General features: G+C 38.0%; 1 protein-coding gene across 7 annotated transcripts in view; it reads left to right on the plus strand.

Annotated features, from left to right (window-relative positions):
• Positions 1–16,891, plus strand: part of Ralgapb (Ral GTPase activating protein non-catalytic subunit beta) — a 100,369-nt gene that overhangs the window by 42,743 nt on the left and 40,735 nt on the right. For 5 of the 7 annotated variants that reach the window (XR_015442033.1, XM_004867777.4, XM_004867780.4 and 2 more), the window contains 8 exons: positions 1,726–1,893; positions 2,604–2,718; positions 3,069–3,216; positions 8,033–8,097; positions 9,538–9,667; positions 11,637–11,770; positions 14,486–14,668; positions 15,967–16,118. Coding sequence is in view for 6 of the 7 variants with exons in the window: in XM_004867777.4 (XP_004867834.1) it covers positions 1,726–1,893; positions 2,604–2,718; positions 3,069–3,216; positions 8,033–8,097; positions 9,538–9,667; positions 11,637–11,770; positions 14,486–14,668; positions 15,967–16,118 (1,095 nt within the window). In the remaining variant the exon portion in view is untranslated. The remainder of the gene's footprint in view (positions 1–1,725; positions 1,894–2,603; positions 2,719–3,068; positions 3,217–8,032; positions 8,098–9,537; positions 9,668–11,636; positions 11,771–14,485; positions 14,669–15,966; positions 16,119–16,891) is intronic. The other 2 variants (XM_004867779.4, XM_004867781.4) reach the window with 1 other exon arrangement.

A 16,891-nucleotide genomic window follows, 5' to 3' on the forward strand; every position in this document is an offset into this window, starting at 1 on the left:
CAAAAATTGACAAGAGAGGCACAGGTAAAGGTCTCTGGGCATTCAGAGGAAAAAGCAGTACACACTTACTCTAGAGTGTTTGGAAAAGAGTTATGGTAGATTAGATGATTGTGTTGAGTTTATAAAGAATGGGTAGTATTTAGATTGTGTTAGAAAGTTGGGTAGGATCATTTAATCCAGATCTCTGGATGAAGCATCTTTGTAAATGGCTCTGCCATCTATTCAGCTGCTCAGCCAGAAACTAGGAGTCATTTTAGACTTTTCTCCTGTATATTCAGTTGTTCAACCAATTCCTGCCTTTCTGCTACTTAACCCTCTTCCTGATTTCTCTTCAGTCTGTCCCTAGTAGGACAGAATTAGACTTCAGACTTTGTCACTTTTCTCCTAAACAAACTTATATTGGCTTCCTATTTTTCTTTTTAATTCTGCCTTGCTCTTCTCAGCTGATCATTCACAAAGCTACTGAAGTGAGGTTAATATCAGCATCATATAGATACCACTGTACCTGCTGGGTTCTCAGAAAAGAAGATTAAATTGACTCAGGGAAAGAAATGCAGAAGTATATGGTCATTAGCCGGGGATTTAGCTCAGTGGTTCCAGCGCCTGCCTCGCAAGTGCAAGGTCCCAAGTTTGATCCCCAGTACCAAAAAAAAAAAAAAAAGCTGCTAGAAGTATATGGGCATGAAAAATCATATTCAGGAAACTACTTAATGATATCTTAACCATGTGCTCTTTGCTTTAAGTAACAGAAACCCTCACAATCACATTAATGGAAAAGGGAGCAAATTATGAGAAGCTAGTGATATTTAACAAAGTCTAAGATCAGGAAGTGTAGCAAGGCCATACAAAGAATAGGATCTAAGGATTGGAAAGTGTTCAACAACCAAACAACTTTTCCTCCTTTCTGTTTCTGTATTTTCGTGGTCTTCTGCAACTGCTTCATTCTCCTCTCTGCAGATTATTTTCTTATTATAGTGTGCTTCTAAGTTCCCAGTTTCTATAACTTTGGTCTAGGTAGCCATGGTGGTCAGTTAGCGTCTCTGCATCCTCATTTCAGATTCTTGGGGAAGAGTATCTGATGAATTAGGTGTCTATCTCTGGTCTAGTCAGCTATCACTGTGAGCATGACTCATATAAAAGTGCCAGAGCTCACCCTTATGGTGGGGACCCATTTCTCAGGAGGAGACCGTGGCTTGTAGAAATATCCCAAGTGATACCAGCAGCAATAAGAGAGAAGGCTATGGCCATGAGCTGTCTGTTTGGCCCATAATACTAGATGCGTGGTAATATGACAAACTAAAAGAACGGATTTGTGAGAGGGCAAATGATGGATTTGGTTTTGATCCTATTGAATACAAAGTACTACAAAATTTTACTGCCATGGAATTTGTTTCAGAAATTGTACCAGTTTACTGATAAGTACTTCAGTCATTTGTTTTATTTTGTTGTTGTTGCCTCATGTGCAGGCACCTATAACTTTGAATTACAAGGTGTGAATTTTAAGAAAGTGTAATAGACATGAATCTTTTCTTTTTCTTAATTAGGAAAAATGATTAAGTCCTTACTGTTTATGATTCTGAATTACTTGAATTCCAGTAATATCTTTTAAAGGATAAGGGTGGTGAAGAGGGGAAAAAGACTTTCAGATGACTATGTAGAAAATATTAATAATTATGAAAATTTTCGATTAGCAGTTTATTTAAATTTTTTTTTTTGCTTTCCTAGATTTTACATGCTTTTAATTCAAGGTTTGCAGATAAATGATTATGTGTGCCATCCTGTCTTGGCCAGCGTTATTCTAAACTCCCCTCCTTTGTTCTGCTGTGACTTGAAAGGGATTGATGTTGTGGTTCCTTACTTTATTTCAGCTCTTGAAACCATTTTGCCTGACAGGTAAGCTGTCATTCTCTACTATTGTATCAATTGTGTAGCTTGGCCTGGTCTATTTTGGTGCTTCTTCCTGTTTCCTAATAATTGTATTTTCTCCAGTTGTCTTCATGGCCCAGCAGGACTTAGACCATATTTAATTGAGTATATAGAATATCCAAAACCACTGTAACCCTGGATGTCTTCAGTACTGATGTGTGCATGGGCTTTTCTAGCTTTGTCTAGAGAGGTCAGAACAAACCCAGCTGTGAAGTCCTACCTTTGGAAAGTAGGCCTTACCTTTTTTTTTTCCTGTGGTGCTGGAGATTGAAGCAAGAGCTTTACACATGCTAGGCAAGTGTTTTACCACTGAGCTACATTCCCAGTCCAGGCCTTGCTTTTGTTTTTTGACAGGGTCTCACTATATAGTCAAGGCTGGCCTTTGAAATCATTATGTACCCCAGGCTGGCCTCAAACTCGGGATCCTCCTGCCTCAGCTGCCCAAGCGTTAGGATTACAGGCATGCACCACCACACCTGGGTTAGGCCTGGGATTTTTAAATCGTGACACAAATCCACCAAATTTTGATATAGTTCAGTAACAGTTTAATACAGATGTTGACATACACAAACACATACATGCACAATGCTTGGATTGTGAAAAATTGACATATATTTAGCAGTAGTTAAAAATGTACTTTAGTCCAAGAATACTAATAGCTTTTTATTTTTTGGCAGAGAACTCTCAAAATTCAAAAGCTATGTAAATCCAACAGAATTAAGAAGATCCTCCATTAATATCCTACTTTCTTTGTTGCCCCTCCCTCATCATTTTGGCACAGTCAAATCTGAGGTAATATTTTATTAAAGTGTTTTTATATTTTATATTCTGTTCTTGTGTGCTAATTTAAGTCAAACAGTAGATTTTTAATTTAAAAAACCCTCATTTCAGGTGAATTAATGAAGTTGCTCTGATAAAGTATTTCTTCTGATATACTACCAGCATGCCTTGGCCTGCCATTTCAAATGATTGTAGGATAGTGACATCTGAAAACATGTTGAGTGAACTAGTGACAGTCTCATCAGTGGGTATTATTAGACTGAAAGCCTTGCTTATTAGATTGATCTGCTCTTTGTCCACTGTTTCCCTATGGGCATTGTGCATCACAACAGCTGATGTGAAGTATGTGTTTTTTTCCTTAGGTGGTCCTGGAAGGAAAGTTTAGTAATGATGACAGCTCTTCTTATGATAAACCAATAACTTTTCTATCCCTGAAGTTGAGACTTGTGAATATACTAATAGGTGCCTTGCAAACGGAAACGGACCCCAACAACACCCAAATGATATTAGGTTTGTGGTCACAGTCTTTTGTAAATGAAAACTCAGATACTATTGGCCCTTGGCATGCTGAGGAGGCAGAGGTCAGCAACAGGAATCTAACACAGCTCTACTTATTCAGGAGCAGAGGCAGCATTTATTTGCTTTTTAATGTTAAAAAAATGTAAAGGGCTGAGATGAGGGAAGGAAAGCATTTCCATATTCTTGGTCACTATTTGTGCTTATGTTTTTCTTTTTCCCTATGTCTCTCTTCCTTTCTCTTCTCCTTTTTCTTCCTCCTGTTCTTCTCTTCCTCCTTTTCTCCTTACTTCACTTACTCTCTCTTTTTTTTTTTTTACTTCACTCACTTGTTACTTCTTTTTTTCTTTTTCTTTTTTTTTTTTTTTTGAGATAGGGTCTTATATAGTCCAGGTAGGACCTTGAACTCACTTTGTAGCCTAGACTGGCCTCGAACTCACTGCAATCCTCCTGCCTCAGCCTCCTGAGTGCTGGGATTATAGGCATGCTCACTGTGCCTGGCTACTCACTCTTCTGTCTTTTCTTCTCTTTCTCTTCCTCCTACCCTTTAATTTTACATGTGAAAAAATTTGGGGTGGGGTGTAATTCTGGAACCCAGGTCAGCACCCTGCCAGGAAGAAATTGTGGAGTAACTTTTTGTGGTTCTCTTTTTATTATTTCATCTTGTCTCCTCATCATACTGATTCTCTATTTTAAATGTATTTATATCAGTATGGCCCCTTTCAGATTTCAGTTCTTCATCACTTTACCATTTGATTGCTGTACCCATCCTTTATTGTACCTTTGACTTTTCAAAGCCAAAGATATGATTCTAGATGCAGGGTACTTAGGATACACTAGAGACATGAGTGGCATGATTCTTACCATAAGCAGGTTTCATTGCAGAGAGACTTCTGCCCATAACAGCGGAAGGTGGTGCTGATTGCATGCCATGTTAATTGTCTTCAGGATTGAGTGAGAAGAAACCAAAAGGGTAGGGAAAACTTTGTAGAGGGAAGAAGAGGCTAAATTGGATCTTGAAGGCCAGGACTTACATAGGCAGAAATGGGGTTTTCAGGGGAGAAATAATGTGGCCAAAGCATTGATAATGGCAGTAGCATTTGGAGTGAGTGCTCATAAGTCAGGTATGTTAGACAGTGAGAAAGTGGAGAAAATGGGAAAAGTAAGTCCTTTCATTTTGGAAAGGAGTTTCTGGGACAGAGATTATAACATACCCTTTTTATGTTATTTTGGGGGCAAGGTTTTAGAATCTTATAAAAGGAAAAAAATGATGAGATGTGATGGTGCACACCTGTAATCCCAGCACTCTGGAGGCTGAGGCAGGAGGATTACCATGAGTTGGAGGCCAGCCTGGGCTACATAGTGAGTTGGAGACCAACCAAAACTGCATAGCGAGACCCTATCTCAAGAAACAAAACAAAACAAAGAAAAAAATGAAACAAGTATTGGAAGTAAGAGAATTCAGTCAATTATGTGTTTTGTAATTGCCCATAAATTTTACCTGATACAAGAAAAATAAGTCAGTGAGTAGAAATACTGTGATTATCATATAGGCAGTTGTCAGTAATAAAGAAATGTGTAGAGGGCCTGGGATTTAGCTCAGTGGTTTTGCCACCTGCTGTGCAAGGGCAAGGACCCGAGTTCGATCTCCGGTACCAAAAAAAAAAAATGTGTAGGGCCGGGGATTAAGCTCAGTGGCGCTGCACCTCCCTCTCAAGCACAAGGTCCTGAGTTCAATCCCCGGTACCAAAAATAAATGTGTAAAATGTTTAGTTCAGTATAGTAATGGCTATTGTGGCTCATGGAGCTGTGACAGGGTTGTAGAAGCCCACAGTATGTTGGGGCTCTCAGGAACACTCTGAGTGGGCTGTGTAGTACTTAGTGTCATCCTAGACCAATCTAATACTACAACCCTCTCTGGCTAAATACATAGTACAATGGGCCCTTGATCTTCCCTCATTCCCCACTCCTACTATGACCTTCACTTGATCCTGTTCTAGATTTTATGTCCCAAAAAACTGAAATCTCTATTATCTTGACTTGAAGTATTCCCTTTCTTTTTACATCTATCCTTTCATTTCATTAACTTTACTCTTACTTCACCAATGTTTTAACCCATGTATGAGCAAACTATAGCTCATGGCCAAATCTAATCTGCTATTTTTGTAGTAGTTTTATTGGAACACATTCATGCTGGTTGGTCTATTATCTGTGGTTGCTTTTGTGTCCCAACAGGAGTGTTGACTAGTTGGGATGGAGATCAGATGATACAAAGTCTAAAGTACTTTCTGGCCTTTTATAGAAAAGGTGTACCAACTCCTGCTGTAACTCTAGTCCACTAACCATTTCTCATTTCAATGTCTCTCACTTCTCTTTCATCCCTACCTACCTTAGATTCCATGTTCCTTAACACTTTTAAACTGCAAATCTGCTTATTTCATCTGCCCGTTTATTCCACATTCACACCTGAGTGAGCAGTACTAGAGGAAAACAATCATACAGCAGGGCTGTCTACTCTTTCAGATTTGTGACTGTAGAGCTCAGGTCACACTTAGCTCTGACTGGTAGTTTCACTAAACATCCTCAGGGAATTACTTTTCTATTTCTCACACTTTATATCTCCAGCCTATATCTATCTTCTGCTTAGTTGATACTCTTGCTACATAGTTCATAGAAAAAAGTGCAGCAAGTAACTGCACATCCCCCTCCCCAACCTGGGAGTTCCTCCTTCTATTCAGCAGGAGTTTGAATTGTGTTATGTCATGTGCAAGGTACCACCCATGACTCTGAGGTACAGAAAGGAACAAAACAGACAAAAATCATTCCGGTGACGTCAAAGGAAAAAGAGTACTTAAGAGTGTATTCTGTGGGGGAGAAAATGAAACAAGGAAAGGAGATGGGGGTGGATGGGTGTGTTGTGGGGCAAAGGGTAGGGGCTGTTCAATTTTAAATAGAGTGTCATGGCAGATCACACTGAGAAAGTAAGGGAGGGAGCAATGAAGATGTGTACCAGACAGAGGGAAAAGCAGGGGCAAAGTACCTGAAGCAGGTGTGTGTTGGAGGATACTGAGGATGCCAGTGTAGGCCGAATGAAGAGCTCAGAGGCACAGACAGTAGAAGATGCAGACAGGTAATCCAGCTTGTTAGAGGCTCCACTTGTAATAGGCTCCACTTGGCCTATTCTCATTGCCTTCTCAAGGTTCCTACTCAGCTTTCCTATCTGATCAGTTTCTCCCCCTTTACTAGATTATTCATACTGGCGTCAAAATATATCCTGTTATTACCTTTTAAAATATATTTTTCTGGATGCCTTACCTTCTCTCACTGTTGTCCCCATTCTCTGCTATCCTAAAACTCAGAACCCTTTGAATTTTCTACTCACTTTCCTTGTTTCTCATTCTCTTTTTCAGGGTACCATTTTTGTCCCTACCATTCTTCTGAGTGAACTCACATCAAAGTTTCCAGTGATCTTCCTCTTGCCAGAACTGATGAAGTTGCTGTCATCATCTCACCTGGCCTCACAGCACTTGGCTTGATTGACCCCATCTCCGTATAGCATTTTTCTTGAGGCCTCTATCATGCCATACTAACCTGATTTTAATTTTATCTCCCTGGTTATTCCTCTGTCTCCTTTGCTCCTTCCTTTTGTCCTGCCAAGTAGCTATGTGTTAGAAACTTTCAAGCTCTGTTCTTGGCCCTCTTATCCTAGGTAGTCTCGTCAGTCTCATGGCTTTAAATATGATAGATATCTGTATTCTTCAGCCTAGATAAATCCTCTCAATTCAGCATTTGTTACTAGCTAACTGCCTGCTTGATTTCTCTACTTGCACAGTATGTCTAAAGGGCAACTCCAACCTCTCTTGCCTATCTCCCATGACTTTGTCCTAAATCAGTTGCCCAACAGTCTAGTTCCTCATCTTGGTAAATGGCTTCCTCATACATACCAAATTGTTCAAACAAGAACCTACAACTCATCTATCTAATTCTTCTCTTTTTTAATACCCCACATTTAAGTCTACCTCTAAGTTCTGTTGACACTACTTCCAAAATAAATCTGGATTAACCTTACCATCTCTCTCCTAGAACCTTCTAAGCTGCTCATCTTTTAATTACAGTGCTATCACAGCCTCCTTCTTGGTCTCTCTGCTTCCTTTCTTGCTCCTTTAGCTTTTATCCTCCCCACTTAAGCCAGAATCAGTATTTATTTTGGTTTTTTTTTGGTTCCGGGGATCGAACTTTGGTCCTTGCACTTGCGAGGCAGGTGGTGGAACCACTGAGCTAAATCTCTGGCCCCCAGAATCAGTATTTAAAGAATAAGCTCAGTAATGCCATTGATTGCTCATTACATATATAATAAAATCCACATCCATTACCCTGATCTACAGAGACCCTACAAACATTGTCTCGTCCCTATATGGTAGGAAACGTACAGATGTGGTTTTTATTTTCTTACTTTGTTTTATTTCTAAAAGATTAGAACCTTGCTGAATTATCCTTGAAATTGAGATGCTTGCATCTGGTCCTTCACACCAATGAAAATATATCAGACAATGAGTATATTTTATAAAAGTACAGTTTGCTTTCAAATTTATTTTAGAAACATACGACTTTAAAACTTTGAGAGATAGATCAGAATTGGAGGAATTCTAGAGTATCTGTTCTGACCAGTCAGTTGATTTATTAGTAATTTGGGGGAATTTCAGAAATACTCAGCCCAAATCATATTCTTACTTCTATTCTTAATCATATGAGCCATTTTAGTGTTCTTACATGTTTTATATGGATTTTTTTTTCCTTTTTGCTGTTGTAGGGGCAATGTTAAATATTGTTCAAGATTCTGCACTTTTAGAAGCCATTGGTTGCCAAATGGAGATGGTAAGAAGTTTATGACACGTAATCTGTCAGAGAATATCATTTTATGATTTATCTAAGTTACCTTCCTGTCTATCCTTGTGATTTTTAAAGACATATTGTTTTAAATCCAGCTCATTGATTCACAAGGACTCTATTTAAAAATACATATTCTGAGATTTTTTTTTTAACCTATCAGTGCCTTATCATCTATACATCAAGTCCCTGAGAGGTTCTGCATGACAGAAACTCTGGCTAAGGCCAGTCTTTATTTCTGGACAGTGTCTCCATCTCTTGCTGTGCTGGTGAACTGGCTTGAATAATCTAGAAAAACCTTTTATTCCATAATTCCTGCCATCTCTAGAAGACCTAGGGATGACTCAAAATCAATGGTCTCTTTCTAGCCCCTTAGACTGAAGTTTGCAGGTCCCCCAAAACACTAATGCTTCTTAATCGAAAAAGCTTCCCAGAGACATCCAGTGCCCTTTGCTTCTGTCTTTAAGATATGTGAGTTTAGGGCCAGGGGATTTAGCTCAATGGTTCTGGCGCCTGCCTCACCAGCTCAAGGTCCCGAGAGTTCGATCCCCGGTACCAAAAAAAAAGAAATGTGAGTTTATACATAGAGTAGAGGCTGGAGAGTGGTGGAATTAATTAATAAAGCATGTTGAGTGGATATAGAATGGGTAATCAAATTATTGCTGAGGAAATTACATTCATGTCTAGTAGACAGCTAACAATAATTTACTGATGTAGATATAATGAATTATATTTATATGGCAGAAGTGAGGGAAATCATTAATAATTTATTAGTTCCATTCATATAGGAATTTATACTAACCATAGTATTTTGTTGTGTTTTATGATATAACAACATTTGAAAGTTGCTGGAATGTTTGAAGATTGTATTCCTTTTCTAGGGTTTTGCTTGGGAGGCACCTAGGGTGTTTTCTTTAAGGACCCAGAGTCATATTAGTGAAGTCTAGTAAAAAATGTAAAAAGGTCCTGCGCTGGGCCTTTGTAACACTGGCAAAGAAGACCCTAGTGTGGACACCTATAGTTGTCAAACCCCTCATACCCTCCAGCAGATCACGTTGGTGTGGAAATACCACAGCAATTTTTTTTTTTTTGGTACTGGGGATCGAACTGCCACAGCAATTTTAATCCATTGTGAGTTTATTATCTGTGTATCTTTGTAGTTTTTCTTTTTCTTTCTTTTTTTTTTTTTGCGGTACCAGGGATCGTACTCAGGACCTTGCACTTGTAAGGTAGATGTGGTGCCACTGAGCTAAATCCCCAGCCCTTTTTTTTATTTTAGTTTTTTTGTTGTTGTTATCTGTGTATCTTTATATGCCATTTAGTTAGGCCATTCCATTTTATCAATAAAGTTTTTAATGTTTAGTCTGTCTTTATATTTGTAAACTATGACATAGCCCCCAAATACTTGATTCATTTTCATTTGACTAGGGTGGTGGAGAAAATAACCTGAAGAGTCATAGTCGCACTAATAGTGGTATTAGTTCAGCAAGTGGTGGAAGTACAGAGCCCACAACTCCTGATAGTGAGAGACCTGCTCAAGCTCTCCTAAGGGATTATGGTAAGTTATGTTAAAAAAAAAAAATCAAAGTTTTACAGAATTACTTTTATTATTAGTTTTACAAAAACAAATCTAAAAAATAGAATTTTAATGTTCAAAAATTTAAAACAGGGGCTGGGGATTTGGCTCAGTGGTTCTGCCGCCTGCCTTGCAAGTGGAGGGATCAGAGTTCGATCCCCAGTACCAAAAAAAAAAAAAAAAAAAAATTTAAAACAAAACTAAAACCCCAAATTTTATGTACTTTAGTATAATAGAGACAGTCTGAAAAACAAAAAAAACCCCAAATAACTCAAGTTTTATCTATATAGTTTTTAGTAGTTATATTTTGGGTAGTTTATTAGATTTTATAGATGATTGTAATGAGTGGTCAGGAGAAATTTCTGGATTCTTTACCAGGTGCTGGTGATATGGATCAGATAAGATGTGGGCCATGCTCAGAGCAAGCGCACAGTCTAATGGGAGCGGTGTCCCATGAGTCAGTGATTACAGTGCAGGAAAAGGGAGTGATGGAGTACACAGTAGACCAGAGCTGAGAGGAACATCTGTCTCCATGTTAAAATTTATGTACCTACCCTGCTATGTTTCATTAGATCCTTAAGTCACAAATTTTAAGCAAGAGTGAGGAAAAATTTTTATTTTCTGTGTTGCCAAATAAAATATTTGTCAGCAAAGCATTCTATTCAGTAATATCCTTTACCTTGGGCAACTATTTTATGGATGCAGTCAATTATGGGTACCTTTGTGTTTTTATGCACAAATGCTAACAATGTATTGAATCTGTGAGCATTTATCGTACTAGATTACAATGATGTATAGTTCCTTAGATGTGAGGTTTTTAGTCATCTGGAGACTTCATGAGCCATGTTCATGTGTTCATGAGGCATATTTTTATGGTTTACATTTGCAGTAAGTATGTTGAGCATGTCAGCTAGAAAAAGTAATTATGTGGATATTTAATATATACAAATACTATATACAGTGGTTACTTAAATTGTTGCCTTATTCATTGTGTATGTAGATTTAGGTATACTGTAGGTAGAAAATTTTTCATTTTTTCTACACTTTTAAACTAAAGATGTTTGCATTATGCATGTGTTCTAATAAATGTTTGAAGTGATTATTGTTTGTTTCAGCATTTTGAACTGGTGTTAGTGAGCTCTGCTTGTAATGTCGTAAAATATTTTTACTAAGAAATCCAGATTTGTGTTAGTGTCGCATGAATGTCTCTCTTTAATGATCATTCCTTTTTCTGTTGTCACTGCCCTCTTTCTGATAGGATCGACAGGTATAATGTCCCTAAAGCTTCCTTTATAAATTTGATTTAATTTGTCCTAATCGCTTCTAATGTACTATTAGCTAAGTAATAATGACTCAAATAAAGTTGGAGGCCAAATAAAAACTGGCCTGGTTATTTAATGTTTTTAGAAGTATTGAAGTAGTTTTGGAGAGTTACATGTTAAAACGGGGTTTGAAAAGGCATTGCATGTGATTTTTGATGGTTTAAACTCTACAAGTAATTTCAACAGGTGCTATAGGGTAATTCCCAGCATCTGAGGAGGCTGTAAAAGTTGGGTTTTTTTGGTTTATAAAATTCTGTGGAAACACTTGATAGCTTTTTTTTCATTGTGCTTTTTGAAAATGTAACTCTCTGTGAGTTGTTAATTTAGAAATTGTAAGAGGTACAACATTACAAGAATGATACTGAAACTGCCAAGTCCTGTGATTGTCTGTGTGAAAATATGTGGGCTGGAGCTAGAAGCAGCCCTGGCCCTTTGTGGGTGCCTTGTGCTCTGTCAGTCAGGCCTGGCTTGGGCTCAGGCCAGTGGGTGGGGAGCATAGCACTGTGTGGGTGCCCATCGTATTCACTGTGGCTGCTTTGGTCTGTGCCTGGTGGAATGCTGTGCTTCTCGTTACTAATGCTTAGTTGTTTTCCCTCCCTGTGGGATGTGGCATTGGGGTTATATCCTAGCTCTTAATACAGATTCAGCTGCTGGGCTCCTGATTCGCAGTATTCATCTCGTCACCCAAAGACTCAACTCCCAGTGGCGGCAAGACATGAGCATATCACTGGCAGCTCTAGAGCTTCTCTCTGGCCTGGCAAAGGTGAGGAGAGCAGTCCTTTATTTTAACCCAACAGCTGTGCACCATGGCTCTTTGTTCTGTATCTCTTGATCCCTTGGTGTAAGAATTACAGTGTTGACCATACTCAGTTTTTATCAGACTATAAAATTGAGTCTCCAAGTGAAATTTTATCAAATGAATTATACTTTTAAAAAATAGATTCAGAAAAAAAAAATTGACTTGGCTGAGTGTGGCCTACTCCTGTAATCTCAGCAATTGGGAGGCTGAGGCAGGAGGATGAATTTGAGGCCAGCCTGTAGAGTATGTTGTGAGTTCAAGGCCAGGCTGGGCTACATATGAGACTGTCTCAAAAAACCCAAAAAGTTTTAAAAATTAAAAAAAGTAAATAATAGTAGGTTCAAAGAGTGTGAATTTTTTTCTGTAAAATTACAAGGAACAAAATTTGCTATTTATTTGCATATAATAGGATACATTTTGGTTTTATATAGAATGATTATTCTCAAGTATTCTAGTTGGAATTACATGTGACTACTGCCTTCCATTATCAGAGAGAGGTAAGTGCAAATTGACTTTTCAAATTTCTTTCACAGTTACTGTTTCATTTTTGTGGAACCTTAGAACTGGGTACCATTCACACTTCTCTTGAATTTCTTCCTTCTCTCCCTCCCTTCAAGGTGAAACTCATATAATGTAAAATTAACCATTTTATTTTATTTTTATTATTTATGTAGTTAGTTTTTTTTTGAGTCAGGGTTTCACCATGTTGTCCAGGGTGGCCTTGAACTTGCTAAGTTACCCAGACTGGCCTCAGAACTGCAGTCCTCCTGCCTCAGCCTTGTGAGTACTAGGATCACAGGTGTGCACTACCATACCTGGCTCAAAATTAATCATTTGAAAATGGAAAATTTAGTAGCAGTTAGTAGATTCACGTTGTACAACCACCACCTCTTGTTCCAAAACATTTTCAGCACCTGAAAAAGAAAACTCTGTACCCATTAAGCAGTGCTTCTTCACGCACTCCTTCCCACCTCAGTTCCAGACAGCCTGCATTTTATATACATCTGTCTACCCACTCTGGACATTTTACATAAATAGGTCAATATATGACCCTTTGTACCTGACTTTTTCCATTTAATGTAATTTATATTTTGAATTTTATTCCTTTTGTAGAATTTGTCAGTGTTTCATTACCTTTTATGGTTGAATAATATATGTTGAAAATATATTCCACACTTTGTCCATTCATCAGTTGGTGCACAGTTGAGCTATTTCCATCTTTAGACTTCTGTTAGTAAGTGTTGCTGTGAACGTGTATGTACATGTATTTATTTCAATACCAGTTTTGGATTCTTTGAGGTATATATTGAGTAGTGAAATTGTAGTATATATGTATTTTTAACTTTTTTTTTTTTTTTTTTTGTCCCAGGGATCTAACTCGGGACCTTGTGCTTGTGAGGCAGGCAGCAGAACCACTGAGCTAAATCCCTGGCCCTATTTTTAACTTTTTGAGGAACTGCCGAATCACTTTACATTCCCACCAGAAATGTACTGTACTATGGTTCCAATCCCCAAATCCTCACTAGTATCTGGTTTTTAATTAATAAAATGGGCAAAATTATCTTGCATGAAACAAGATAATCTTGTTGTAAGGATCATATGAGACTAATATATAAAATAGTATAAAATATAAAATATCCATTAACAGGTTCTGGATAAACAAATCATGGTTTTTCCATGCAATAGAATATTGCTCAACCCATAAAAAGGAACACATAAGCAATACACAAAAATGTAGATAACTGGGCTGGGGATTTAGCTCAGTGGTTCTGCTGCCTGCCTCGCAAGTGCAAGGTCCCAAGTTCAATCCCCAGCAACCCCCCCACCACCATGTAGACAACTATGAAAATAATATGTCAAGTAGAAAAAGGAGCCAGAGCCCCCCTGCACAGTCCATACTGTATGATTTTATTTATATAAACTTTAGAAAATGCAAACTAGTCTATAGTGGTAGCAGATCAGTAGTTGCTTAGAGGGGGCAAAGAGGAATAGGAGGAATATTACAAAGGTACATGAAGAGATTTCTGAGGTGATGTATATATGTTCATTATCTTCATATGTGCAGTTTATTGTAGTATGCCTCTGAGCAGCTACACAGTGCTTTGTGCAGAGCACAGACCATCATGGTGAGGTTGGGTTAAGGAGGCTTAAAAATGTGCACATCTTCCCTTGCCAATAAGTCTTTCAGTCTTTGGTAAAGATGAATAGATGCACCCAACACCTATTTTCATGTCCTGGATTTTATTTTATTTTATTTTTTGGTACCGGGGATCGAACTCGGGACCTTGCGCTTGTGAGTCAGGCAGTGGAAACACTGAGCTAAATCCCCACCCTACAAGTCCTGGATTTTAGGGCATGAAAAACCATGCTAATAGGGCCGGGGATTTGGCTCATTGGTTTCGCCACCTGCTGCGCAAGCACAAGGACCCAAGTTCGATCCCCGGTACCAAAAAAAAAAAAAAAAAGGAAAAACCATGCTAAAATGAAATACTGTTTTAAGATTTGAAAATTGGCACTTTTTATTTTTGTAGAGTATAATAGTACATCTTAAGTATTGTGTTCCTATATATAAATATTAAAAAGCAAAGCCTTTTGTGGTGTAACCTCAGTGCACATGCTTTGAAATTGGTACAGTGATTCCTGACTAATTGTTTCTATTACCCAAATGAACATGCTTAGGTGAAGGTGATGGTTGACTTAGGAGACCGGAAGCGAGCCATTAGTTCCGTGTGCAGCTACATTGTGTACCAGTGCAGTAGGCCAGCTCCTCTTCACTCCCGGGATCTGCACTCCATGATAGTGGCAGCTTTTCAGTGTCTCTGTGTCTGGCTGACAGAGCACCCTGATATGCTTGATGAAAAGGTGGGTTCATTCAGTGTTAAAACTTTAAATAGAAACAAAAATGTATGTTGGGAAAATACCTTTAAAAGAGAATATCTCAGTGTAAATACACTATTACACACTTTGAATTTATTTGTTAGATTTCAGTAGAACACTTACTCTTTTGAGCACTACTTACAAACTGTATCATGTGTATATTTGGTTGCAAATTAAGGAATAGAGGAAGTTCTTTAGAAAGAGGGGGCCTTGCCTAGTTTATTGAACTGTTGAAATTATTATTGAAAGGTTGGTAGCCTGGAGATAGCTAGTAAGCTATAGTATATAGATAGCTATATACTTTGGTCATATAGTATCAAAGCAATAAGGGCAGTGATTGCTAACCTGCAAAGCTAGAGCACAGCTTGTCTATAGAAGTTGCTTCTATCTGTAATTTCACACATATTTCTCCATTTTCTAGTCGAGTGCTTTACCACTGAGCTATAGTCCCAGTCCTCTTATTTTTCCATTTTCAAGTGTGAGAATGTTTTGTTTTGTTTTGTTTTTTTGGTACCGGCAATCTAACTTGGGACCTTGCGCTTGGGAGGCAGGCGCTGGAACCGCTGAGCTAAATCCACCTGGTCCTTTCAAGTGAACTTAAATATGTAGTATGCTTTTCCTGCCACTATTCCTTGTGGGGAAGCAGGTATTAATAAAGAATTCACAGTGAAAGTAAAAGAAAGATATCAAGATAATTGACTTTATAGACATTTTTATGTAATTTTTAAAAAACAATATTGTTGATAAAATTTTAGTCATTTTTATTATGGGTTTTAAAGTTACACTACCAGAAATTGTTTAAAAATGTCAATCACTGATGAGCTTTCCTTAACTATATTAAATCATTTGTCTTAAACCATCCCAGGTTTAGCTGAATTACTGTTTTATCTCTTTCATTTGGCCTTTTATGATTTGTGGTCCATGGTAATTGTATAGGAATTTCTGTGACTAATAAAATTGAATCTAGTTTTCTTTTTTTTTTTTTGGTACCGGGGATTGAACTCAAGTCCTTGTGCTTGTGAGGCAGGTGGTGGAACCACTGAGCTAAATCCCCAGCCCTAGTTTTCTTATCTGCTCTCTGATCATTCAGATTTAGTTCTTCTAAGAAATTTGGAGAGGGAGTAGAAAATTTATTATATTACTACTTTATCAATATTTACCTATTAAAATTAGAAACTGGAGCCTACTACCACTGTTAAAACATCACCACTGTTAGCATTTTGATGGATTCCTTATCTTTTATAATATGTATTTAAAAAATTTGTCTCCCTTTCTGCTTCAAGGACTGCCTTAAAGAAGTACTGGAGATTGTAGAACTGGGTATCTCAGGAAGTAAGTCCAAGAACAGTGATCAAGAAGTCAAATACAAAGGAGATAAGGAGCCAAACCCTGCATCTATGAGGGTAAAGGATGCTGCCGAAGCCACTTTAACATGGTACGAAAGGGGCTACCAAGAACTGCACCTATGAGTTAGATGGGGTTAGCAGTGATCCATGCTATTTTGTTTCCTCCCTGATTGTTCAGTGTTAAGTGACTCTGCTTCTAGGATATTTTGTCTATAGAAAGAAAATGGAAAGGAAATATTCTTTTGTACTTGTTTTTTAGACCAAGAGGAACTTGGGGCTGAGCTTGGTCCTTGATTTCCTTTACTGATTGATATTAATTCAAGGAAGATCATATTACAGCTGGAAAAGAGCTTGAAGAAACTTACTATAGTCCTTCACTTTCATGGCTGAGTCCAAAGATAAAAAAATATGTCAATCTGTGACTACGTCATCAGATATCCTGCTTCTGAGCTTGGTGGCTGTGGTCTCTACTTCACAATTTATATTACATATTAGAGAGTCCTTCAGCCAATGTTTATGAACTTGCTGTTATGAAACTGGTGATGGAACCATAGAGATAAATCATATTCCGTCACTACCATCATCACCATCTAGTCCACTAGGGAAGGTATGAACATAAACTGCTATAGTATTAGGTGACTAATAAAAGTTCCAGGAAAAGAGGTACACATAAAGTGCTGGGGAGTTGAAAGGAGGAATTGAGTATTTCCAGATAAGGGGAAATTAAAGTAACATCCCTAGGAAAAATGATATTAGACCTGAACAAGAAGCTGGGTAGAATTTGATCTGAGCTGTAAGCCAGATTATAGAGCAGTTAAGAAGCCACCAAGACTGTGTCAGGCATTTTGGTAGTACAGAAATG

Source organism: Heterocephalus glaber, unplaced genomic scaffold, assembly GCF_053883595.1.
Source record: "Heterocephalus glaber isolate CG9 unplaced genomic scaffold, H.glaber_assembly_v1.0 deba00001532, whole genome shotgun sequence".
Lineage (NCBI taxonomy): Eukaryota > Metazoa > Chordata > Mammalia > Rodentia > Bathyergidae > Heterocephalus > Heterocephalus glaber.